General features: G+C 36.7%; 1 protein-coding gene across 1 annotated transcript; it reads right to left on the bottom strand.

Moving 5' to 3' along the window:
* Nucleotides 1–427: 427 nt before the first annotated feature.
* LOC129262370 (arrestin domain-containing protein 2-like) lies at nucleotides 428–26,519 on the bottom strand. Its single transcript, XM_064099877.1, has 9 exons — nucleotides 26,364–26,519; nucleotides 20,178–21,538; nucleotides 13,389–13,488; nucleotides 6,920–6,983; nucleotides 5,180–5,330; nucleotides 3,866–3,962; nucleotides 3,438–3,694; nucleotides 1,510–2,224; nucleotides 428–722 (listed from the first exon to the last, which is right to left on the bottom strand). Exons 2-9 carry the CDS (start codon nucleotides 20,325–20,327, stop codon nucleotides 517–519), a joined length of 1,740 nt encoding a protein of 579 aa, XP_063955947.1. The 5' UTR covers nucleotides 20,328–21,538; nucleotides 26,364–26,519; the 3' UTR covers nucleotides 428–516.
* Nucleotides 26,520–27,966: the final 1,447 nt, after the last annotated feature.

Raw genomic sequence — 27,966 nt, 5'->3', positions numbered from 1 at the left:
ACACTCGCTATTGTGATATGCAGAGCAGCTGATTCTTCTTCTTCCAGAGAAAGTGCTGCTTCAAGATGATGAAGATGAATGCACTGCTGGTGTGTGCATGTGTGGAACTTTTCGCATACTGTTATTTCATAAAAAAAGCTCTTATTCTTGTAGTGCAGGTGATGTGAAAGTAATGTTTAATTCTGCATCCCACTCAAGAAGGCCTTAAAGGCATCAACCGAGGGGTAATGGGCTGGATCCTGTTGGAGGTTGTTCCAGTCCTTGCAGGTTCTTGGGAAGAAAGAAAAAGCATAGGCCTGGCTGCTGCAATGGGGTGTCCTAAATCGAGATCCATGTCCCCAAGTTTTATTAGAGGGCAGAAGCTCACATCGTCTGAAGTCTTTGGTATGACTCGGCCGGGATTTGATCCCATGACCTTCTGTTCATATGGCAGGCGCTCTAACCACCGAGCAACCATGCCTGATAATGTTCGATGTCCCATGCGGGAGCTGCCCTCTTTGGTGGAGTGACTTCACATCAACTGCTCCCATTAACTTGGAGATTTGGCATGGAGTAGGCATAGATGGGAACATAGGTGTATGTGTCAGGGTCTTGATCCTCGACATCATCGTCGTACTCCTCCACCTTTCCTTCTCCTCCTCCTCTTCCACCGCCCCTTCCTCTGCCACCATCTTCTTGATCAGATGATGAAAAGATGCACTCTGCATAAGCATGAGCACAGTCTGCAGAATGAATATTGCAAAAAAAATATAGAGAATTAATTTCATAATTTCACTTTAAAAAAACAAATCATAAGATTCAGAGCAACTCATTTATAGCGTTTTTTTCCCCAGATGATTCAAAGCATGGCAAAAGCGGCTACAGGCCCATATTGGTGGCACAAATAAAGAAAAGCTCGATGAATTCTCAACTGCTCATTCCAAATTTATGCCTCCATAATGAGGGTAAAATTACTGCTGAAGGAAAACATGCCATTAGTCTGGAAAGCTAGACCACGACCACCCCACTACGCCCGCCCCCCCCCCCCCCCCCCCTCCGTAATCCAAGTATATGGGGAACATCTGATGCCCAATCTCAATCCCAAAGTCAAATATTTCAGATGGTGACATGAAATCTCTATCCCAAATGAAAAAAAAAACATATCTGATTGTTTGCAAAATGTCTGCAAAAAGTCAATTATACAGAAAGGCCAGTTTTCTGAAGTCAGGTTTAACTTAGACCACGGTCTAACTCTACCCTAACATTATGTCAAAATTTTGTTTATATTGTATGTTTCCTATCTTTACTTTGTTCTTTTGTCATGTTTCAGTGAAGAAGAGAACTACATGTAGTTCAGTAAGTATTCTTAGTCAGTAACAAATGAATTTAGTGTCAAAAGAGCTGACAAATTCAACTTTTAGAGATACCTGTCACAATTGGCTGTCCATAATTTAAGCACAACTTCAGACCAGAGTTTATATTAAACCAGAGTTAAGAATACGGGCCATATTTTCAAAATAGACTTCATACCTTCCCCACCTTCCTGAAAGATGTGACGGCCAGGTGAAACTTTAGGTGGAGGTAACTCGGGAGAAGGGGACGAGCCTTGCTTTTTGCCTTTTGACATTTTAGGAGCAGGTCTGTTGGGCTTGAGTCTGACTGCTGTAGGATCTCCAGGAAGGACCAGTGGGTTGCCATTAGGAGTAGAAGGAGAGGACCGACTAGTTCTTGGTGAGGCCGGTTTAGGGGCAACCGGCGGGGCTCGGGGATGGTTCCCTCCAACATCGAACCCAGTTTGCAGGAAGGCAGTGTTGATTCTCCCCTCAGAGGCTGACTTGTGGAACTCTGGCAGCTCAGGGGCGTTCCGAAGAGGTGTCAATGCGGTCCTATCCCGTGCGGTGAACATCCCTGATCCAGATTCGTACTGCGGTAGCGGAGGTGCGCTTGGGAGGCTGGATTCTTCATTCAGAGGCCCTCCTGGATACTGCGGAGGTGCGCAGGATGGGTAGGAGTTTGGTGCTAGGTCCAAGGGGGGACCGAACTCTCTGGAGGGCCAGTCTATGAGTGGAGGCATATCCACGCAGAATCCCCCTACATCAATACCAGGCCCTGGGCCTGGACTAGGTTGGTGTGGAGGGCTTGGGTAGTGATTGATAGGTGGTCCTTGTCTGAATGGGATGGTACCAACAGCTATGGGACAGTCAAATATCACCTTTTCTTTGGTACCAGGGATTGAGACTGTAAACTGCAAAAGAGAAAACATGAGACAGGTACAAACTAAATACCTGTAGACAGGAAAGTTATGGGAAATATTTAATCATTATTCAGGAAGGATGAATAGTTTACAGAAATCACTTCTCTCAAAATGCCCCTACATATATTCAGTATGTATGCAACGACCTATTACACCCTCATTATTGGGGGGGGGGGGGGGTCACATCTACATATCATAAGGTATTCGTCTATATATAAAGGAGGTTGGCATGTGCCCCCCTATTCCCCCCCCCCTCTCCCGTGCTTGGTCTGCCATATAATGCCTGATACACTTGCTAATTATAAATAGATGTCAATCACATGTTGATCCTTTTAAGTTTGCCAGTCTCTGTAATTAAATGGGATTTTAATAAACTCATATTATTTGAAACTGGTATGACACGGACATGTAGGTCATCAAAAGTACAGACATATCAAAATAAAAAAGCACGAAACACAAAAAACAATCCAAATAGTGTATCAATCCAAAAACAGACAGCTCCTAATATCCTGTTTTCCACAACCACTTTCATCAAAAAGTTGAAATGTCCCCTGAACTTTTGACTTATAAATATATGACGGCTGACATTCACATGACCCCCATTCTTCATGATATTTCAATTAAATACTGTAGACAGTAATTCATGACATCCGGTGGGATATCCATTAATGACTATTACTATGACTATTCCGTTCACTGATGATAATGAGAATATGCTACATACATTATATGCCAAATTAAGGGCAAATATTTAAAGGAATACTCCAGGGTATACATAAATTAATTTGGATGAATAATGTAAATACACAAGCATATGAAGCAAAACAACAAACATTTACCATTAGAGCTATGTGTACGATTGGTAATTTGGTATCAGATATATATCAACTATTTCATAAGAGCTTTCCAAACCATGATTGATGTAATGGAAGGGGATAAGCAAAAACATCCTACTCTTTAAATTCAGATGGTATTTTCCTGACTTCCAGGGGTAAGCTATTCCAGAGTGTAGGGGGCTACATATTGTAGCACATAGGTGCTGGTTGGAAATTGTGGAATTTTGGAATGTTCTGACTGACTTTGACCACTGTACTTTAAAACAACAGTGATCATGATTTACATACACAGATGAAAAAAATAACCTGAAGAAAAGCAAGTGAAGGAACAACCATTAATATCCTCCATGGATGTGAGGGTCACTAACCTGCAAGACATACCCAACGGTGATGATCTTACACGAGTTTATAGAGGGCGCTATGGAAGGAACTTGGATGTAGTAATTTCCTGAGAAATGACGCTGCGTCCGCTGCACCATGCCGAGATCCAGGGCATTGATCTGCTGCGAGTCCGTGTGCGTTCGACCTTTGACCCTGTACTCTATCTTCTGAAGGAACGTCGTCTGGGACTGGAGAGACTTCTTGGTGCCGTTGACTAGCTCTAGGTTGATTTGCACGGATTCTCCTGTAGAGATATGAATCAAATACCTTATCAGAACACTGAATTGGTAGTCAATTCAATATATTTGTCTTAAATTTAACGATAATCATGTATTTCTTATCATTCATTTTATTCATGCACATTGCTTGATATATTGTGGGTTTGTTTTTCTGCACATACAGTGCGTGTTCTTACCAGCACAGTAGCCCTTCCTGTTCAATGTGACAGTGGCTTGAAACGATTTTCTACATAAACATCCGATTGTATGCTCTCTTGACTCTTGAACTGGTGCCTGCAGAGAAAAAAAATATTAATATGAATTGGAATGGCATCTAAAAGAGCTTTGTATCTTGTGGAAAGTCACTATATAGAAATGTCAACTATTATTATTAATATTCGTTACTTGACAAATGACTCAATTTGTATTGTTTTGCTATACTACATTCCTGTTCTGGACCTGTTCGGTGTTTCATAATAATAATAATGGTATATTTACCCAGGGTATCCACTTCAGTTTTGAAACCTGTTCTCCCAGTGGGCCCTGCTATTATTATTACCCCGGCTTTACCAGGGCTGCCTAGGCGCTCAAGCATTCAAGGAATTTCTTCCTACTGGGTACCCATTCACCTCCCCTGGGTTGAATGCAACACAATGTGGATAAATTTCTTGCTGAAGGAAATTACGCCATGGCTGGGATTTGAACTCGCGACCCTCTGTTTCAAAGTCAGAAGACTAATCCATTGGGCAACAACGCTCCATGAAGTGTTTCACGAGTTACAAGGGATTTTACGGACGGGTGATCCTTTAACAGGCGCAAAAATCAAGATCAATGAAAATTTGATGTACTAGTATCACAAGACAGAATCAACAGTCACTCATAACTGAAACAGCTTTTTATGACACACCAGCCGGGGTTTCTTGTACACTTCTTGGTTCATGTACTGTACGTTCATCAGATTGATTGGTCTACAGATAATAATAATCTACAACTAAATTTGAAACTTCAGAGAATGATATTTCTTTGTATTTGCAGCCTCACGGTTCAAAACCAACATTAGAAATAAAAGTTATATGTCTACACCACCAGAAGGCAAATTGCCAAAAGGTATCTCATGGGGAATATATTCAGTGTCAAAAGCAGAAAGTAAATGTGTGACATATTACATACATGTATCTACAATGATTAGTGATTGTAACATTCAAATACTCATAAACTTCCTCACTATTTGTCTAATCTTTCCTTTCAAAAACTTTCATTGGTCCCATTTTTATCTTTTTTATGTATTTATTTATTTATTTATTTATTTATTTATTTATTTATTTATTTATTTATTTATTTATTTATTTATTCATTCACTCATTCATTCATTCACACATTCGTTCATTCATTTATTTATTTATTCATTTCTATTTTTTTGTTCATTGGGGGGGTTCTGTTTGCAAAAGCCAACTTGTTACAAGGGTTTCATTCCCCTAACATGCTCATAATATTGAGAACATGCAGCCTACCAATAGCTCGGGTTGGTTGACATCGACATGCTCGATGATGGTAAAACCTTGAAGGGTTCTCCTCTTAGATTTGAACCATGATGCCCTGATAATGGATGCTTCAAGCCAGTAACGTATCCTCGCGTGTTTCGACTCAAAGGAGGTCGGCAGTCTGCAAAATAGTAAAAATATTAATGGTTCTTTGCGAGTGTACACTGGATTCGAATACAGCATAAGGGAGATATCATCTCATCTCATATGACATACAGTATAGATGTACACTGCAAAAACTCTGGTGTTGATTTAACACCAACGTGGAATCTATATACATGTATATCCACACCAGAGAAGTGTTAAACAAAACCAGTTTCGTTTTGGTCTAACACCAGATAGGTGTTTGTACAACACCAATTAGTATTAAAACAGCATCGGTTTGATTCCAAACTGGTGTTGTTTCAATACTTTTCAGGTGTGGAATAGATTCCGGGCTGGTGTTAAATCAACACCGAAGTTTTTGCAGTGTACATCAATTCAGGGGCAGCGCTACAGGGGTGACGGGGAGGGGGGCAAGTGCCCCTATGATTTTTCAAGAAGTGGGGACAAAAGGAAGGAAAAAAGAAGAAAACAAACAAGAAAAACAAGAAAAAAGAAAGAAGAGTATGAAAATAAGAGGTCTGTAATTTGAATGAGAAAAAAAGGACATCATCTTTAACAGGTCATCTTAACCCCCCCCCCCTTCAACAATTACATGTACCTTTAATTGCCTTATTTCAAGAACATTATGTGGAGACAAATAAAGTTCTGAACTTCTTGTGAAACATATCCTTTCAGCTTTAATAATAGGCAATGTCCTACTTGACCTACTTTGTGTTCATCAGTTGTCACTTTGAACAGGAAGGAGATTAAATACAAACACATTGCTTTTCACAAAAGGGGAATAATGTCTCCTTTTATCTTCCCTAAATGTCATCGCCACAGAAATAGCAATATCTTGACGTCTGTAGAAGAGATCAAGACCTCTGTTGTTTAATAAGAGGTGAACTCATTTACCATCCATGGGAATCATTATGATATCTTTATTGGCAACCCTTGAATCAGGTCACATGACTACAGGCATGAGTCATGTGATCAGAACAGGCAGATAAAAGTGAGAGGTTTTTTTCCTATTTATGTACTCACAAATGCCTTAAAGGTAACTGTCTTAGATTTTCACATGGCTTGTTGTGAAAATTTTGCTTTTAATTTGTTCATTGTACACCAAAATAAAATAACAAAAATGATAATAATGAAAAAAATAATGATAACAATATCAATAACGATACTAGTACTACTACTACTAATAATAATGATGATGATCATGATTATACTATTTACAATAACATTAGTAGGCATTTATTAGAAGCATTATCATTATTTAATTGGCTTATCATTTTTACATCGGCTGTGCATTCAAAGAATGAATTATTGGCTAGATTCACTGACAAGCACATAACAAAATGTATACATATTTACAGCTCTCATTTTTTAATATTGATGAGAAAATGCAGATTGAAAGAGTATGCGTTTTCCAAGGGGGCAGAAAGTGTACCAATTCTGCCCAACCATTTTAATCAAACTCCAACTTGCGTGTATAGCACAAACTACACAAATCATTGTGTTTTTAAATCTTTTCTACAAGTGTGATGACAAATGTGGATACTTGTATCTCATGTTTTTAGGGAAAAGTGGGAGGGGAGGGGAGGATACATAAGCACATATTACCCTTCAGGTAGCAGAAATGAGAACGGCAATCTGCTCTGTCCAGTCGGCAACGTGGAAGATCCCGCTGTTAGATGGAAAGAGATATAAAAAAGAAAGGATGTACATGTATATAAAATACACTGCTACATGTATGTAGTCGAATCTGACTTCAGAGCACTGTGACATATGGAAGCAATCACTGGTTTCATTACCAAGAAAAAAAAGGAAAACAGAAAAGATTATACACAGGAAATAGTGAAATATGACTATTATTTTCTGAATATTAAATCATGTCAAAATCTATCACAAAATTAGATTTTCTTACTGAAAAAGTTTTTTTTTCTTCCTAGCTCGCTTCGCTTGCTTGCAGCTTTCAGAAATGATTTCAAAATTAATCCCAAAGATGGCTAGACTGGGTTGGAATATTGAGATTGATTAAACTCTGGCTTATGAAGAACTACCTATTAATTAGGGTGAAGTTTAAAACATGACTGTCTGTCTACTAATATTATGTTAAAAAAATTACAAGGGTGACATAACTGACAAGCATTTAACCGTCTATTTTTTCATTAAATTTGAACAAAGACATACCAATTATAACCTTTCAATCTGTATGCTCATTGCCATTCACAAACACTGATTTTCTGGCTTGATCACGGCCACTTTTCTACTTTGACTGTCAAATGTAGATCAATAAATTAGTGAATTGATTGACAGTCTCAAAATTAAAATATAACTCTAAGAGCTGATTACTTAAAAACAGCATGTAATACATTGGAGTAAGGAGTTAATGATCGATTTTTTTTAAAATAAATTATTTCCCGTATATTGGTTGAGACAGGGGTGATTTAGACTGAAGTCACACATTGCAATATTTGATTTTAATAGTACCTAGATAATAACATCAAATACTTTACCATATTTGGGAAATTATTTATAGACAAAAGTCACTTATATGAAGGGCAAGCTCTGTTTACCTCAATGTCAGTGCCCCCCCCCCCCCAACAATGAACTTGAAACTCAAACATACAGTAAATTCAAACTCAAATTCAAACTTAAACTCAAATTCAAACTAAAATTCAACTTCAAATACAATATTCCAAAGCCTAAAAGATGTACTAGGGAAAAAATAACACGGGGGCTCGGGGTGATTTTACCCCTGAAATGCTCAAATAGCCCTGGAAAATCTCCATTCACTGAAATGTTAAAGCTTGTTCAATAATGCCAATTTAGGCAGTAGATTGTGAAAAGTAGCCCCCGAAAATAAAAATATAAATTTTCCCCTGCTACATGAATGTACATTACATGTATTCCAATTCCAATTCATCCTGGAATTCAAACTGAATTAAATTCTGAATTCATATGACAGAAAGTAGGCAAATTGGGTGTAAGACCAAGTAGCAATTTGTACCAAAAATAAATGACAACCACACAATAGTGATTTGTTTTTAGAGTCATCTCGCAATAACCTCTGAATCTATGGACTGGACAAAGGCTTCCTGAATCCATTTCCTAAACCATTTCCTCTAAGTTTGTATTTATAAGGGCAGGAAGAAAGCACTAAGGTGTATTTTCCTTTGACATGTGACAGTGTATTTCTTTCCCAGTAATTCCCTCCATCAATAATGTTTTTGGGTGAAAAGAAATGATTTATCTCTTCTATTTGACACTTCAATATTGAATGCTCTGAAGTATGTATGTGGTTCTAATAGTGAAGATTATACATGTACATGTACATTGTAATGGTTGTCCAGCGATGTGTATTGTGCCAAGGCCATAAAATAAAAATTTAAATTGAGAAGTGTTCTTGTTGTTTCATCCATGGAAGTGCTTAAACATTCATCATTTTCATTGTCTTATTCATTGTTCACTGTACCTGACTATTCATGTTTTGAATTTGCACATCTTTATTTAACACTTGCAGTAAGAAGTTATATCAGACACAACTTTTACAGGGAACAAAAGAAAAACGGCAGTGCACATTTTAACTATGCTCAGTATATGGTCAGTATTATATTTCAATATGATTCATTTGACACTTCTGTTTTGCTGCTTTACATGTAGGTGAAGTTTCCATTATATGGCATTATGAGATGTTTTCATGTATGTTGCCCCTATCTTTTAGCTGTTGATTTTTTTTTCCAAGTAACTATCAAAATTATACCAGTTACCAAAGAAACAATACAAGTATGCTTACATGTATATCCAACTAATGTGGGAGGAAGCTTGAGGTTAATCTACTCTATATTATCCAGTGTTGATATTTATTATCATTTAAAGTGTCTGGAAGTTCCATTATTCATGAATGAGGAGTCATATATGGGCAATTAATGTGCAAATGAGTCACGAGAAATTTTGCAAAGATTTTGTTACTTTTTAAGTAGCCATCTTTTATGAGCTTCTTATGTTAATATACCATAATCCCCAGTATCGAATGAAGAAGCTTTACAAGATTTATTGAGGTAAATTGATCAGGTCGAGGGGGATTACCATCATTGCAGCTTTCATGTATTCTTGCCAAATCTGCTTGATGTCGAAGATTATTTTGTAATGATGAACTAACTACTCTCTATGACTCTAGTCTCTCATGTCTCCACTCCACTCTCTGTATCTGTCTGCACTTTAAAATCTGTCTCTTTGTCTCTCTGTCCTCTTTCTGCTCCGTGCCTTCTCTGTCTCAGTCAGTATCTCATTATCTGCTTGTCTCTCGGTATCCCTTCTGCCCTGTCTTCTATGTCTCAGCGTGTACATGTATCTTACAATCTCTATTCTTGTCTCTTTGTCTCACTTCTGACTCGTCTCCTTTGCCTCAGCATGCCTGTCTGTTTGTCTGTCCCCTATCTGCCCCCTGCCTTCCCTGTCTCTGCCTATATCTGACTTTCTGTGTCTCACTTCTGCCGTCTCCTCTGTCTCAATGTTCTGTTGTCCCAATTCTGCCCTTGCCTTCTCTCTCTCTAAGCCTGTATCCTACTTTCTGTGTCTCACTTCTGCTGTCTCCTCTATCCCAGTATGTCTGTTGTGTCATTTATGCCCCTGCCTCAGTCAGTATCTTACAATTTATCTGTCTCTCTTCTGGCCTGTCTGTCTATTTTCCCGGTCCCTGCCTTCTCTATCTCAGTCTATATTTTATTATTTGTTTGTTTGTCTCTCAGTCTCCCTTCTGCCAGTTTGTCTTCTCTGTCCCCATCTGCCCCATGCCTTCTCTGTCTCAGCCTGTAGTATCTTACTTCTCTTTTCAAGTTCTGCCCTTTATCTCAGTATGTCTGTTGTCCCCCTTTCTGCCCCCTGCCTTCTCTCTCTCTCAGTATGCAAAGCTCGACATTAGCAGTGGCCCGGGGCACGGGGCAACCAAAAATGAAGGTCGGGCCACCAAAATTCTTTAAAAGCCCACAATCGGTGGCCCAGTCGGGCTACCAAAGTTTTGATAAATTGTAACGTTTTCTATTGTTTTAGCCCCACCAAATTTGCTTTTCTGGCCACTGGAATATGAAACTGATGATTTTGGTGGACCGATCGGGCCACCAAGAAAATAAGTTAGTGTGGAGCCTTGGTATGTATATGTCTTATTCTCTCTGTCCCACTTCTGCCTTGTCTTCTTTGTCTCACCCTGTCTGTCTGTTTATGTCCCAGTGTCCCTTGACTTAATTCTCTGCCTCAGTCCCCATTTGCCTGTAAGTCTCACTGTCTCCTTTCTGCCTTGTATTCATCTGTCTGTCCATTTCTCTGTCCCCTTCTGTCCCCTGCCTTCTCTATCTCTGTATCTTATGTACAATCTGTCTGTCTGTTTCTGTGTCTCCCTTCTACCCTGTTTGTTGTGACAAAAGTACATCTGAATTTTATGAAATTTGTGAGCACCAAAATTAGCACAGAGGTAATTTTGCAGTTTTTTCTACAGTTCCACTGAGTCACACTTTTTGTATCTAGCACTCCGTTAGACAATGGAACCACTTACATAGCACCATGACAGTGCACTTTATATTGCATGCTCAGACACTGGGTTGTGTGTGAGTCTCGGGGCCAGTATTTTACCTTTTGAAATCAGCTGCATCCTGGCATGATATATTGAATATGTCAGAAAGCAAGCAAAGAGGTTAGTTTATGTTTTGTGTTATCATATTTAATAATTGTCAAAGCATAAAGTGAAATTTTAGTGATCTTTTTGTTAGATTGTAATGACAAATGGTGGTGTGTACATGTAAAGTATATATAATGTATAATACATGTTATAGCAGGCAAACATTTTTCCTTCCAATCAAATATTTTGAAGCCTTATTACAAGAAAGATTCATGATTTACATGTATACTTGTATAATATGATGATTGTAATGAGAACAAACCCTGATTCAAGTTGTGATCTTTGGTTTAAATCAAGCAAGCCTATAGGAAGTACATAGAACATCCAGAGTTGCTGAAAAGCATATCAAACTTTTGCTGGTACATATTTATGATTCATTTTCTATGTTACTGATTCCACAGTTTTCACAGATTTTATATTAAAACGCATGGGGTTTATACTGAAAATGGATTAACAAATCTCCATTGATTACACTTCTCACACATTTATCTCTCTCTCTCTTTCTCTCCCTCCATCCATCCATCCATTTATTTATTTTCTGCTGAAGAGCCTGCTCCCACGCCCATTTATTTTGTATCTGCCCTAGATTACAATATGACTCACATTTTCTCTTTGGCCAAATTGGAATTTCTAATCATGGACATGTACATGTACATGATGTACGTACAGTATCAGTTAAACCATTATTCAACAATGACAAACATGACGCATAAGTACACACCAAATGATCTGAGTATGAAATACTTCGACCCAAATCCTGCTCTTTGATAACAATGCTTGATATTAAAAGGAGACAGACTATGAGACTCAAGATGTTCTTTCACATTGAGAAGCTTTCAGACTACAAATACTCCTCAACCTAACCCCCCCCCCCCCCCCCCCGGAAATAGGTGAGGTCATGAGCTGTGCTATACATGTAGTCCAGGTTTAAGGCTAAAACTTAAAGGTCAAGTCCACCTCTGAAAAATGTTGATTTGAATCAATAGAGAAAAATCAAACAAGCACAATGCTGAAAATTTCATCAAAATCGGATGTAAAATAAGAAAGTTATGACATTTCAAAGTTTCGCTTATTTTTAACAAAATAGTTATATGAACGAGCCAGTTACATCCAAATGAGAGAGTCGATGATGTCATTCACTCACTATTTCTTTTGTTTTTTATTGTTTGAATTATACAATATTTCAATTTTTACGAATTTGATGATTAGGACCTCCTTGCCTGAAGCACAAAATGTTAAAATAATGGAATTCCACGTGTTCAGGGAGGAATGAAACTTCATTTCACATGACAATGACGAGAAAATCAAAATATTTCATATTTCATATAATAAAATACAAAAGAAATAGTGAGTGAGTGATGTCATCAGTTCCCTCATTTGCATACCGACCGAGATGTGCATATAACTGTTTTGTGAAATGAAGCGAAATTTTAAAATGTCATAACTTTCTTATTTTACATCCGATTTTGATGAAATTTTCAGTGTTATGCTTGCTGAATTTTTCTCTTTTTATTCAAATCAAGTTTTTGTTGGGGTGGACTTGTCCTTTAACAAGAGTGTCACTTAGGCGAGCATATAATACGCCCGTCTGTAACATGGAAAATAGAGTTATTGGTCAAGCAAGGAAAGTGGAAGGTGGCGACTTCACCTTTGACCTTGACCTCAAATCAATAGAATTGCTGAGATCTATGCTAGTATCATACATACCAAATTATATGAGCCTACAAGTAGGTTAAGTTCAACTATAGTTATCGCGTTAACAAGGACTTCAGAAGGGTAAGATGAAAACATGTCACTGTGATTTTGACCTTTGACCTTTTGACCTCATAATCTATAGGCTTCCTGGGATACACCCCATATTATATGAGCCAAGGTTCAGTTTTAAGTTATCGCGTTTACAAGGACTGCATGGGCGGTATTCTGAAAATCGTGTTAACTTTGGTGTTAAATATCGTGTTATCTCTCTGATTTAACACACCCCTAACATACCCCCAAATTGGTATTCTGAAAACCATGTTATCTGCATGTTATCTCATTTCGTGTTATGTTTGGCTCCTCCCACTCTGCATCTATTTAATAAAAAATATTAGACTTGCAGCAAAACATAACAAATTTGTGGAAAATCACATAATTTTTTCTAAAAAAGCAACTGATCTTTCTTTGTGTTATATCAGTGAATAACACATGAACATACTGTACATGTATCATGATGAATGCAATCAATGAGCTGTCACATCAAAATTTCCCATTTTTAATTTATTCTTTATGAAATCTGGATATCTGGTATGTTTCCATAAACCTTATGTAAAGATATCATTTGTCAGAAATGGAATTTAAAACAAGCAATCATCCAAATCATCTCATACATCAGTGTTCCAGCATCTATTCACTGACAAAATCATATTTTCCATTTACCTGTAAGATTAAGTTTGGTATTTAAATATTCGTTGACAACCTGTCCTAGCTTGGTCTTATCTTGCTCTCCGGGTTTTAAAAGATTTCCACTCTTTGTTGCCTGCAGATGATGAGAAAAATATAAAATTTTATTAATTTTGATGAGCAAACCAAAGAAATAATTTGTACAAGTTTTCTCAAAAGTAAAATAATGTTACCAGCCACCCCATAAGCAAAAATAAGTTGCCCAAGTGAATTTTAAGATTTTTTAGTTTAAATTTTTTTAAATATAAATGACATATAGGTTGCCAAAACTGATCACCAAAAACCAACGCAACTACTTCATTGAATGTTGAAAGAAATTGGCGAGAGCCTCAGAGAATACATGTACACGTAGGGGAAAAAACGAGGAGTTTGATATGCACAGTAGAAACTCTTATAACAAGTTTATAAAACTTTACAGTATGAAGAAGGATTATTATTCTCTAAGCTAATTTTCACATTTTCACTTTTTAAAGATGAAATTTCTAATTTGGGGAATTACAGAGAACTTTCCTACTTTTTGGGGTGGCTACCCCTAGTCAAAAATTACAATGTTTACAGGAATTTTGGCACCTGTGGATATTCTGTACACTTGTTTTCAGCCCAAATTGAAAACCTCAAAAACAAATAAGTGAAATAGAATCAGAATACCTCACCATTCGCAAACATGAGTGGGCCACTACTATTTGTTAGACAAATACAGACATGCTGAAATTATTCATAATAATTTCATTCTTTTTGATGTTTCTGCACATGTTAAAAAAATAACCTTGTAATACACGCAATTGATTTAAAAATACTCCGCTCAGTCCAGGAAGTGTTTTGAAAAACAAAATATGCATCAACCCAACCTCAATGATAATCAATTTATTTTCAGAAATTAAAAGTAGTGCAAAGATGACTATCTTCACTGTTTGAAGAGTGTATGTAGTTTTATGTTTCACTTCTACATACGTACATGTATACACAGACATAACAACAATAGACCCTCACAATGGCGTACACAGGAATTTTTAAGAGGGGGTGTTTTAAGCTGAATGAAATGTTGACAACCAAAAAAAAAGTCTTCACCACACATTTGAGGTCATTTCCAACCCAAAAAAAATTGACAAGCAAAAAAAAAAAGGTCTTCACAAAAATTTTACGTCCTTTCGTATGTAAAAAAAAACTGACAAGCAAAAAAAAAGGTCTTCATAAAATTTTTTTTTTTGGGGGGTTGAATTCTTAGGGGGGGTTTGGGTATCAAAAAACATTTAAGGGGACTTGAACCCCTGTAACCACAAGCCCCTGCGTACACCACTGGACCCTCACACAAATCCATTATTGGGGCAGCAGAACAGTTTTTTAAAGTGGGGGGGGGGGAGGTGACCATACGAAAATACACACAGTTCAGGTGGTAATTTCTAAGTCTTTGTAAACATTAAGGCCAAAGGGGTATTCCAGGCTGCGATTTGAACAGATAAAGAAAATTAAAACAAAACAATGAAAATTTCATCAACCTCGGACTAGGATTAGTTTATCCACTGGCCCTTTGGTCTACATACTCAGTGTACATGTATGTGTAACTGCCTTTAAGTGACACAAGCGAGAAAAGCTCTTTATTGTATGTTGGTCAAGGCTAAAAAATTCCAACTCTCAGTAGACACTCAGTGTCACTTATTTGATCTTCTTGTTTTACCTGTTTTACTGTACAGTTGCAAAATTTGGGGTTATGAGTGCATAGACCAAATTGAAGTTTTCCATAGAAAATTCTTAAGAAAAATCTTACTTGTGAACAAATTTACTCCTGATTGTATGGTATATGGTGAAACTGGACGTGGGGTAATAATGAAACATATTAAGTGTCGCATGATCGGATTCTGGTTGAGATTAGTTAAGGGAAAAGAATCCAAGCACTCATTTACAATTTTGACATTTCTTTTGCATAAATTTACAAGGAGACATACAATCTCCATCAAAATCACAATGGCTATCATTTATTACAAATATTTTTGATTATGCAGGACTAGGGAATGTGTGGTTAGCACAGGGGAATGGTTTTAGTGCTACATGGATTTCACACACTGCTAAAGTTAGACTTTTTGATATGGTTACTCAAGAGTGGCGGGCAGTCACATGGTCAAATAGAATTTGTACAAATTATAGAATATTTAAGGATACTTTGAAGTTTGAAAAGTATATACAGATCCTGTGTTAGAAAGACTATGTTACTATTAAAGTAAATTCAGATGTCGAACAAATGGATTGCCTGTTAATAAGGGGAGGTTTGATGCAAGCATGACAGATGAACTGCATTGTACTCTATGTTCACATGCAGACATAGGAGATGAATTTCATTACATTTTTGTTTGTCCCTTTTTTCACAAAGAGATACTTACCGAGTAATCTAACGGCCAGAAGACCAAATGCATTGCACATGGCCAAGCTATTTAATTCAGCTAATGCTTGCCAATTAAAAAAACTAGCAAAATTTGTAAGAATAATTGTGTTGCATTTTTCAAAACCAAAGAAGACAGACAGCAGTTTTATAGAAAGTAAAGTAGATCTAAATGAGAATGTGTGTACACGTAGTGGTACATGTAGAGTAGTCAAACACCCTAAACGCCTTGACTTGTAAAACTATGTTATCTGTTATTTTTTTGTACACATATTATCACTTATGTTTTTGTATTATCACTTATGTTTTTGTATTATTACTTATGTTTTTGTATTCATGTATTGTACTCTCATACCCCGAGAGGGGGTCGATGGAGTCAATAAAATCTTACAAATATTACTTGGTTCAGGAAGCCCAAGTAGTAGTAATAATAATAATAATAGGCATTTATATAGCGCCATCTATCTAGAAATATTCTATTCCGAGGCGCGTTCTTATTACCCTGGCTTTAGCTCGAGTTGCCTTTCGACACTCATGCATTTAGTATGAGACTAAAAAAGTATTTTGTACACTTTGGAGACAAACTGAATACCACCATTAGGATGGGGGGAGGCTGATCATGAGTGACTGTCAAAAATAAAGTAGGCAATCAACCCTAAAATAGGCAACGCATACAATACAAAAAGTTGGCTGCAAATCAAGACATCACATCATATCATGCGGACAATCTGATATCAACGCAGAAATCTACAATATCTTGCCGATTTTGATGTGGAAGTGGGCTTGAAATTAGTCATGTATACACATGGATCCCAAGTGTGTCACTGCCAGATGTACATTGTGTAATGAAGACATCAAATAGCATGCAATCAAATTGGATTTGACAGCTCTAAGTTTGATAAGCAACAATCTTGTCATATGCTGCAATAGCTCTAAGGCACTGACATTCCTACAGTCATATTCCAGATGAGGTGCTAGATGAAAGTGCAGTATACATGTAATAACAAACGCAATTGTTGTTTAATACTATTATTTCCTTTTGTTAAAAAAAAAAACTGTTAATCAATGTATTTTTAGGAATTGGGGAGTCTATTAAATAAAAGATCATAATTTCAAACAAAGCCATACCCAATAGCAGATTCACCCCAATCGTAAAGAAAATATTTCTCATAAATTGAATGAAAAAATTTTGAAATAAAAATTGTTGTCCTCACGCACAAAGCCTGCAATGTAGGCCTACCTGTAATATATGCAATACCTTGACTATCTCAGTCAGACGGCAGGTCCCAAGAAAGTGGCTTCTTTCATCCAAGTGATATTCATGACTTGAGAAGTTTTGCATATTTAATGAGCTTGATGCGGACCAAAACACCTCTTTTCATTCGGTCATTGCTGCTCTAATTGTGCATCGAATTTCATAAATTTGGTATCATTGTAAAGAGGAAGAATCATTCTTTCAGCTCATGTGTTTAGATTTGTTCAAAGATTTTGTAATATAGGTTAAAATTTTGATCTAAAATATGCTACAAAATAATTATTTTCACCTGACAAAAGCTGCTATTTTCACACTTTAATTTTGTTTGAGCCCAAATGATTTTTAGATCATGATAAAGCTGAATATGTATGCTTTAAAATGATAAAGGTTTCAAAATAAGAATTGGTTTAATCGGGTCAAGATCACACTTTTCATTTGCCAAGTACATAAAGCAGCATGAAAACAAGAATACTGCACTCTGATTGGTCAAACAGACCACACACTGTCAAATTCCAACGGTTCTAGAGCCTGGGCTCATGGGAAGGTCACACTTCCCATGTGGTAATCTCCTCAAATACCCCGCGCCTGTTGTTCTGTGAACCTTATCCAGCCAATCAGAACTCTGGATTTCATGCAAGTACAAAATTTCAGAAATCTCGTCTTGTACCTTGGTGGGAAAAGTGTGATCTTGACCCGATTAAAAGGTGCCGCATATCAAGAGTGGCATTGTGAGAAAGTACAGAAGTTCAGCTTTATGTTGATATAGATATCATTGAGGCTCAAAATAAAAAGTTTTGCACAATTTGCAAAAGAAAACAGAGGAAGAAAATTCAGTTTTGAGGCACATTTTCAGGCCAGAAATTTACTTATTTAACAAAATATTGTATACAAAAGAAATGACCAATATCAAAGAGTAACCTTTACTCTATCTGATGGTGCAATAATATTTCATTTAACTTGAGGTTAAAACAGGTAAATTCTTAGAGAAAGAAAATCTCACGAATCACGAGAATTTGCAAGGAGGAGGATTCAGCCACGAGATGATTTGGATGAATCTGGCCTTTTTGCTCATTAGCATAGGGACCTGCGGTCTGACTGATCTATACAAAGTTTAATAGTGTTCAAATGACTTGTTTAAAAAGAAAAATGAGAATGACTGAGAAAGGGTGCTTAATACAATATCCTCAAAGTTTCACAAAGAATCAAAAGATGAAGTAAGATAGTCCTAGACAATAGAACTTGTATTTTGACTGATATACTAAAGAGCTGAAAAGGTAAAGGAAAGTACATGTTGTTGCAGCAAACAATCATTTCATGACAAAGACTTTATTAATATCTCCAGATTAAAGCTAACTTAACGTAGTTGCAGTAAAACACTGATTTCGTGAGAAAGTCTGTAAAACCAAGGTAAAGTATTAATACATCATCGTGGATCTAGATCTGGTACAGTTACATAAACTGAACTTTGTGAAATCATAATAATATCTACATGTAGCTAAAAAACGATCGCCAACACAGATAGGCACACGTGGGACAGTGTATTATTATTGCTGGAATAAAGACCCGACGGAAGAGCCCAAATCTGCGCTTATTTTGCTTATTTCTCAGCAATTACACAATTTCTTCCAGAATCCTTTGGCACATATTTTTCATTCATACAAACAGACACTTTGGTGATCATTACCGGGTATATTAAATTCTGTAAAAAGTTATTTTGAGATCGTTCCCACAACTGGAATTTATCTTTAATTGTCCTCATATAGATCTACATACACTGTACAGGTAGATTTGGTACATCATATGGAATCATGAACTCTTTAATAGCTGAAAACCGATTTAATTCTGATGATCACTATCAAACACAGAAAAGGGCACACATACATTGCTTGGAAAAATACCAGACATTTGACAGAATTATGTGCTTATTTTCTTCATTTTCACACATTTTCTTCCAGAGCCATTTGGCAAACATTTTTATTTCTAGAAGCAAACACTTGGGTGGTCATTTTTGTGTTCGATCTCATTTTTAAAAAATCTTTACAGTTTACCACAACTAGCATTAATCTCAATAAAGACAGGATTTAATCATGTACATGCCTTCATAAATTATGCTTTTCATGCATTAAACTGGACATTCCCCATTACATGTACTTTCAGTTTGTTTCACAAATTAATCTTTACTGAAAAATGAACCATCAAAACAAAACAAAATTATTATAACCTGTGGTGCTGTCACTTTAATGCTCTCATTAAATTCTGGTTTATAATTCTCAAAACCACATTTCATGGAGTTCCATCCCGTGGTCTTTACACAGCACTGTTACATGTGCAGTTTACCTGCACGAATGAAATTTTGTTACCATGGCAACTGTCTTTGCTCCATAAACAGGAGATTTAAATTTAGTTATGAGGCCAGACGACTTGGGTTCCCGTCCCAACATACCGAAATAGCCCGACCAATTTCCTCCTCCTAGACAAGCTGCTAAAACGGCGCTTCCTTCAAAAGATCAATACAGGGGCAGTCAGAGCCCTAAAAGAAATACATCCCAATCCAATTTGAAGTCAATTTTATGATTGCGATAGATTGGATCTTCACAAGTTCACACAGCTGAAGCACAGACAGCTGTCATGGGTTAGGGTTTTAGCATGGGGTGTCTGTTGTCCTTTTCAGGGAAATTTGAAATAAGACCAAATTATGCATTGTCATTGCACAGTGATCATAATGTAGACAAATTTTGAGCGCCACTTTTTGACTTGCTCTGAACCAAATAAAGCACACATACATGTACCATACTTTACCATCCATCGTGAAGCTTCCTTGCTTCTACAATTATTGCTTTGAATTTCTTGGAAAAGAAAATTCTTACTGGTACAGTCAGTCTCTTAATTCCATGAATCTTAGCATTACAAACTCAAAATGAAGTGGTTGTTGAAATTGACAGATCGTGTGCATGTATTCATGTATTCATATCCAAAACAAATATTGAACTGCACAACCTGCAAGGTAGCTTCTCATTTTTTCAATAAATATTATGCAACCATCTTTCTTCTCTCTGAAATGTTAAAGAGCGAAAATCATGTTACCCTTCACCTTTAAAAGAGAATGGAAAAGCATGACAATCTTTTTCTTACATACCTTGGCATGACCTCGTAAGGTGACCTCCACAGTCTTGACTTTCATCGGTTCAGCAAGCGTAATGAGTACTTCCCCTGCAACGTGCTCCTTGGGTGTGAAGACATTCTTCCCGTTGGCAAACAGTATACTGAAACCTTTGATGACTCCCATTGTGATATCCCTATTAAAAACTATCAATATCTGTCATACAACATGCGATATTTCAAGAGGGTTTGATGCTCCTATCTTAAATGCTCAATCTGTTCAAGAAAAGCAAATTTTCAGTCTGTAACAGAATAACAGATATTGTTGATAAAGTTGCGGTAACTTCTAGCAAAGTCAGATTGGAGCAACCTTAGCTTTCTGGTCATTGGCATTGAGACAAAGTCCCGTTCTCTAGCACTTTTCACACGTCAAGGAAAGTATTTCGCTCATTTCTTGACAAATGATCAGGAAAAGAATATCTTCAAAGATGGCTGTTTTAACAGTTGAAAAGGGTCTGATCCAGTGTAATAATACTATTTGTGGAATTCCAAAATTAAGCTCTTAAACAGTTCCAACACGAAGTACTAGTAGAAATCAGTTCCACAGTAATGTGTAAATCTCTTTTTTTTTTAATTAATGATAATCACGGAATCTCGCTCTACACTGAAATGTATTGTGAACCTAAGCTTTATTCTAATCAGGGACTATCACCATCGTCTGTTTGCTCAGAGCCGACTCAGATACAAACTGCCTTAATTGTTCTGTCTATGACTGCCTTTAAGAACACCACCACCATCAAGTCACCAAGTGATAAATAATCGCAACATAATAGTCTCATAGTTCTCTGACTTTGATGGAGTGTCAGATAAGATATAAACAGAAGCAGGTATCCATGGAAAACAGTGAAAGGCAAATGCCCTTTCATCCAAAATTCAACTAGCGATATTGCATGATCTTACACCAGATAAGAACAAGGGGATAGCATATCACATCATATTGTCATGGCTATCATAATTTAGGACCATTTACAGACCGTGCTACTGGAAAAATGATCAAGCTTCTCCTACGCATCACTTTCGCCGCCTTTGAGCCGTTAATCCCGTTGGGTGACTACTGGAACACGAGAAGGCATTTCCGAGGATAATCCCGCTAATGTCAGTGATATCCTCCAGAAACGTCATCAGGAAAGGTTCATTCGGCGGCGTTAATCCTGTCCTAGCACCGAGGGTCTGCTTCATCAAGGGAAGTTTCAGATCAACATGTTTTTTATTAGCTGGAAATCCATTAGATATCAACTGTTTTCTTTCTCAAACTATAGATGATTAGATCAGTCCGGAAGTGTCCAGATCCTGCACCCGTTTCCCAAACAGGCTATTTCACGATGCAATCCCAAGCACCTGTGTGATAAGAACGGAAAAGTATCCAGTGAATTCAGTGAAAATGATTATCAAGCCAATACAGTAGAAAGATACACTGTACATAAAAGGTGATGAAAAACTTTAATTCAAACCACAAACCATTGGATTTATTATAAGTACAACCGAGCCCTTTAATTTGTAGTTGTACAGTTGTAAAAATGGAAGTGCATACTTCAGGAGCAAGTTTTTGTTTCTTAGTATGATAGTGAGGAGAGAGAGACTCGGTTTCAGAATGAGCCGATTCACATCAGTGATAAAAGCACTCTTCAAATATTGGATGTTGATTCACTTGATTGCCATGCAATCCATTGATTTATGGTGACGTGACATCGTCTGGCAACTTCACACCACATGCACACATAAGCATTACAAATTTCCATCCTGCAGGGATGCATGCAATATAATTGTAAAGTGGAGAAAATACTTCTTGGGGTTATGCATGATTCATTCCATGTACATGACATTTCCCTCTGTTCATACCATCAAATATAAATTGATGAATCTTAAAATGAATATCTTCTAGACTCTGGAGACAGCGTTAAAGAAATATAAACACAAAGAAAGTTCAGCCATTCAACACTCGGATGATCGCAAAAGTGTGATAGCATGTGATGTAGATTTTGTTTCGTATACTAGCTGTGAAAAAAAAGTGTTTTTAATCAATATGTTGTAACCAAAATGTATTTAAACTTTAATATACACCTGTACAGTAATAAAGGGGAGCTCCAGGGTATAAAAATTTGAAGCATCAATTGAAACATGAAACCAAGATTAAATCATAAACACAACAGATAGCGTTCATTTTATAGGCATTTTCAAAACTTCTTTCATACATGAGCATACATGTACGTACATCTGCATAGCCATACGTATGCAGACTTTTTATTTTCAATTCATCTTGCGAAATCATTAAAAAAGTAAATTATATACAATGTCCACATAATATATATCCATTCTCTCTTCAAATGCTGTTTTCTGACAGCATGAATTCCCATCATACAATATGAGCAAACACATTCCAATTTCATATAATGTATTTCTACAGAAGTTTTGATTCTCTCAATATTTAACCCCAAATAGTGCATCATGCTTTTATGTGTTCAAGTAAAAAAAATCTGCATACGGGCATTTTCACCACAGATGGACACAGAGGCAAAAAAATCAAGTTGATATTCATGTCAAATGCTTTATGTTTTTTAATAAAACAAGACCTGAAGTTTCTGAGACAAAAATTTTTTCCGACTCTGGCAGCCATTTTTTTTTTCAAAATGGCTGCCAAAGTATGGATACAAATTAGTGTTGAAAATAGTATATTGATACATATTTTGTTTTGACAGATTTTTAAAGAACAGGTTTGATCATGATGTTTTCGCCTGTGATTTAGCTTGCTGTTATAACACTTTTTTAAATCCCACAGAAAGAAACACCAGTAATTCATTCATCTGATAAAAAAACATTGATGAAGTATGTGATATGGTATGTAATGTCAGTTACCGAAAACATGAACTTTTTTTTCTCATTTCTTGGAAAAGAGGATATATTATATGAAACTTGGTAGATTTCCTCTCTAGGTAACACCCCTCCCTTCTACACCAAAATTAAAGATTACCAATTAACAATGAAGCCATAGGGTACCATTAATTATATGTAATGTCAGTTACCAAGTGGAACATGTAATGTCAGTTACCGAGATGTAATGTCAGTTACCATGATAAAACGTTGGTTACCAATATTGAAATGCAAATATGTGGTAAATTTTATGGTGAAGAAATATTGTATACTTGTTATTTAAGTCTTTCACTTTAAAAGTCACACCAGAAGGAGCTTGCTATTGACTTTTAAAAGGTATAGTTCACAAGGAATACTATATGAAATTATGAAGGAAGTTGCATTCCCATCGTGCAAAAAAATTACTATGAAATTGTTTTGTACGTGCACTTACCAAGTACCTAATTGTTTGTATCAGACAATTTTTTGTTTGGTTTTTTTTTTGGGGGGGTAGGGGGTACTTTTCCCAACCTATTGCCTAAATCTGCAACATTTTTTAAGCTTAACATTGTGATGAAGGGGATTTCCAGGGTCTAGGATTCTTTTGAGCATTGCCTCGCTAAAAGTAAATTCCTGGTTTTTATACCTGTTAGTAGTGTGGATGTACAGGGTGTATGATACAATTTTGTTTTTGGTTTACAAGTATAGATGAAAAGTGAAATTTGACAGTTCTGATCAATGTTGCATGGATCTACTAAAACTGTGTTTTTTTTTCTTCAAATTTACAAATAGTTCAGTTTCAGTTTAGAAGCTGGAGTTTATTTTTTGTTGACAGCTTATAAAAGAAATTAGCAAAGAAAATTATTAAACAAATTATGAAGAGAATTGAAATCCGACAGATATGAACAAGCGTTGCTTGCACTGACCAGAATAGAAATCAATAAAACTACATGGCTGCATGAGATTCGGGGGAGGGGTACATGTAGCCTAGGGGAGGAGACCCTTATTCATTTTGCCTTTTTTGAGGGGAGGGGAGGTTGGAGAAGGAAAAGGTTTAAAAAGTCAATATAAAACTGATGAATATATTATGGGTGTATAATCAGAAAAATCCATGAGCACAGTCAATGCAATATTAAATTACTATAGGAAAACATGTAGCTGCTCTGACCCCCCCCCCCCCCCCCCCCCCCCCCCCGAGTAAGTAAAACATACATTTCTTATCTTTGGAGAATTACAAATGTGAAGTATCATGAAACTTTTATGATTTTAAAAAGCCTTACATAATAAGTACCAAGAAAATTATGCCTTTGAAAATCATATAGCACTGGTTAATGTTAATGTGTATTGTCAGTTACCGACAAGTAATGATAAAAATGTTCAAATCAAAGAAAGGAATTAAGAAAAAGAAAAAGTTTTTTCATTGAAATGTTCCTAAAAACTCGGGTATACTTCCACATCAAGCTCACTTTCATGTGAAGCCCTGCACAGAAGATACAATGCAATGATTCCACACATTTGACTTCCATGTGTTATCTCTATGGCAAATTAAGTGTAATGTCAGTTACCGTAATGTCAGTTACCAGCATGGTTGTGGAAAAATTATCATAGTCCCCAAAAGACAAAAACGAAATTGTTTAATATTTTGACACATCTCAACCTAGTAACGGAGGTATATTTACATATTCAAATTATTACTCTATCTACTCAGGGACATGAGATATTTCAATTTTAATGAACACCCGGAAATTGCATGTCCTTTTAGGTAATGTCAGTTACCGACACATTTTTGCTTGCTGATGCGTAAAAAAATGTCGTTACATAGGAAAACTTAGTATCAGAGTATACAGCAAGGTTCACTTTATTAACTCTATCAAAAGCAAACTCCCATCATTTGTTGTTTTAGAGATACACACAATGAAAGGTGCGAAAACATTGTGCCGTGTAATGTCAGTTACCGTGAAAATGCCCATTATACAATATTTAGCTAAACTAAGAATGGACACATCATGCACTGTACGTGTACATACATACAATCCACCTGCCATCAAGAGTGTGGTTGGTGTTTTGATATTCACTGTTATTTAGATAGTTCTCTGAATACATACCGAGCTATTGTTATGGAATAAAGAAAGGGGGTTTCCCTCTCAATTTCTGTGCCAACTGAGATCAAGTACCGAAAAATAAGCCAAGCCACAATATCAAGGTTGATAAAATGGTTTACTAATTGGGGTAGATTTCTCCACTGCACATTCTTATTTTACTCGCAAGGAGGGCTTTCCGTGCACTGGCGCGGACTCCGCCTGGCTAAGCTGGTTCTGGTCAGTGTGCGAAACCGCAGGCAGTCTATTCGCAAAAGGGAGACAATAATCCAGTTTTGTATATATTGTGGTGTGTTGTGTCGTCTTGTGTTGTCCTTTTTCGTTTCATGTTTCTTACTTATAAATGGTATTATGATTGGTTTTTTTCTCTATGTAAATATGTTTGATTTTTTCAATTAAATTTTTTTTTTTTTAAGTTGAATATTCCTTTGAATGAGAGAGAACTCAGATCTGGGGTGTTTCACAAAGACTTAAGTATGACTTATGGGGCATTCCAAGAAACTTGCAATCAATCACATATCTATTTTCACTAGCCAAACGTGTTTAGGGTATGTTTTTTTCCCCAAGCTTTTGCCCTGAGGTCATATTTTGGCGACAACTTGTTTAGGGGCCAAAATGTGTAAATAAAGCCCGCGAAAAAATTGTTTAGGGGGATATTTTGCACACAGAGAACAACTTGTTTAGGGGGTGTTTGGAAATTCCTTGGTCACGCATGTGTACAGCAATATATTTGACTGGCCCCCCCGGGCCATGATGGCAATACTAAAAGAGCTGTAAAAAACATGTTTTTCTCCAAAAGCTGAACGAAAACCGCCACCTCCGGGGAAATCAACACAATTCGCACAAATACAATGGACTGAATGTTTGAGCGTGAAATGCGAAGTTCGCGCGGCACCGATCGTGCATCGGTGCGAAGTACACATTGAAAGAGTTAAACTAGTTTCCACTAAACTAGTTTCCAGTAAAATAGTTTTATGAAGGTAGTGAGAACGGTGTCTTAGTCACACTTAAACCTTTAAGACACCCTGTAATTCCATAACTTTTTGATTCACTGTACATTTTTAAGCTCATGAAGACACATTTCCAAAAGAAAGTGAAGTGGTATACTTGTATAAAAACTAATACTGGCAGCTAGCAAGAAAGAAACGGAATTCAGAAACTGCCACTTTGGAACCACTTGGCCTTCATAAATAGCAGTATTTTTGTTTTTAACTTACCTGTAGGCCTGCAAGCCCTGCAGAAATATATGCCCATGGATGCAAGAAATAATGAATATTATCCCTCATATATCCCTCGTTCTGCAAGGATCTTCAGGAGTGAAGGAAGCAGACGTACTACACAGAAGAAGGAGAAGATATACATGTAATATACACCTGCATCAGGAGTAAACAGAAAAATTTACAATGAATGAGACTCCACTGCCTCTACAAATACAAGCCTCCACATCACCAACACCATCAGTATCAAAATAGTGAATGGTCTCAACTATTAAAATGACAGCGGTGTGACAATAGTTCAAACTCTTGGTTCTTTTAATAGTAGAGTGGCTCACACACCGCACTCCCCACAAGGTGGCTTATTGCTTCCTGCCTAAGGAGAGCAGGCACAGCCCCAGCAATCAATCGCCAGCCGAGAGACAATCGGCTTCAGGAGTCTCGTAATACCGTGGGCACTATACAGGTGCAAATTAGGGAGGGGAAGATTTTTTTTATAACTTTTTTTGGTATATTTTGTTTTTATCGAAAGAATCAAACATATTTTCACAGGGGAAAAAAAATCGTATTATCATGGCATTGGGAGCTTACATCATGGGGAAGGTTTAAAGGGGACATACTGTACGGGTATTATATCAAAATGTACTTGTAAGATGAGAGCTGGCAATTTTGGAGTGAAGCCAATTTAGCCTACAGGCCAAACAAAAGATTGTTGGTTTGCTGTATATTAACTCATGGAAGTAAATCCTTCATGAAAGGATAAAGGAAACAATATATAAAGGTACATCTATATAGGTACTCGGTAAAATTGAAGCCTTGAATGCTTAAATGCCGATATGGCGGCTATCTACAGCCAGACTGACTATGAAATCAATCAACTAGTCCTATAAACTCAAGCGAAGCAGAGTATAACTCCACTATAAAGGGACCTACAAGTATGTGATCTTTATCATTATTTGAATTTTAATAACCTGGTTTTTTTTTATTTTTTTTTTATTTGGTATTAAAAATACCAAGTACATGTACAAGCACCTTTTAGCTCCCCTGAGCTAAAAGACGAACAGAAAAATGACTACATCTAGCTAGGTCAACCCTTCAAAACATTGTTGGAGCCCCACTCTCATCACATTCATCGCTGTAAATGTCACAGACAACTATCTCAAGAAGCTATCAATTACTGTCATGTGTCAGGTGTGTCCTTAAATGTATTTAAGTGTATGTGCTTTATAACCCCAATAAAAAAAAAATTCTTTCCATTTTTTATTTGTTTTATAGAGGATAATTACAAAAGATAACAATATTAAAAAAGGAAGGACATCAGGAGAGATGGGAATTATTTCTTTGGGGGTGAATCAGTGCGGACAATTTATCTCACCACTGGGGGCAGAGCTTTCCCCTTAACCCCAGTTCCCAACAAAAACACATAACAACCCACTTGCAGCTTCACTTTCAAAAGGAAACTTTAACATGTTTAATATACAACACCTTGTCATCTTGAATAATTGCTGTTTCAATGAGGAAACACTTTTGCTTGAAAACTATGAAAAAAAAGCAAGAAAGCAAGTAAGTTGTACAACTACAAAAAATGTAGATTACAAAAAATACA

The sequence above is a fragment of the Lytechinus pictus genome, chromosome 5, assembly GCF_037042905.1.
Source record: "Lytechinus pictus isolate F3 Inbred chromosome 5, Lp3.0, whole genome shotgun sequence".
NCBI classification, from domain to species: domain Eukaryota; kingdom Metazoa; phylum Echinodermata; class Echinoidea; order Temnopleuroida; family Toxopneustidae; genus Lytechinus; species Lytechinus pictus.
Note: the sequence above shows the minus strand (reverse complement) of the source record. Positions and strands in the feature narration are given on the sequence as shown.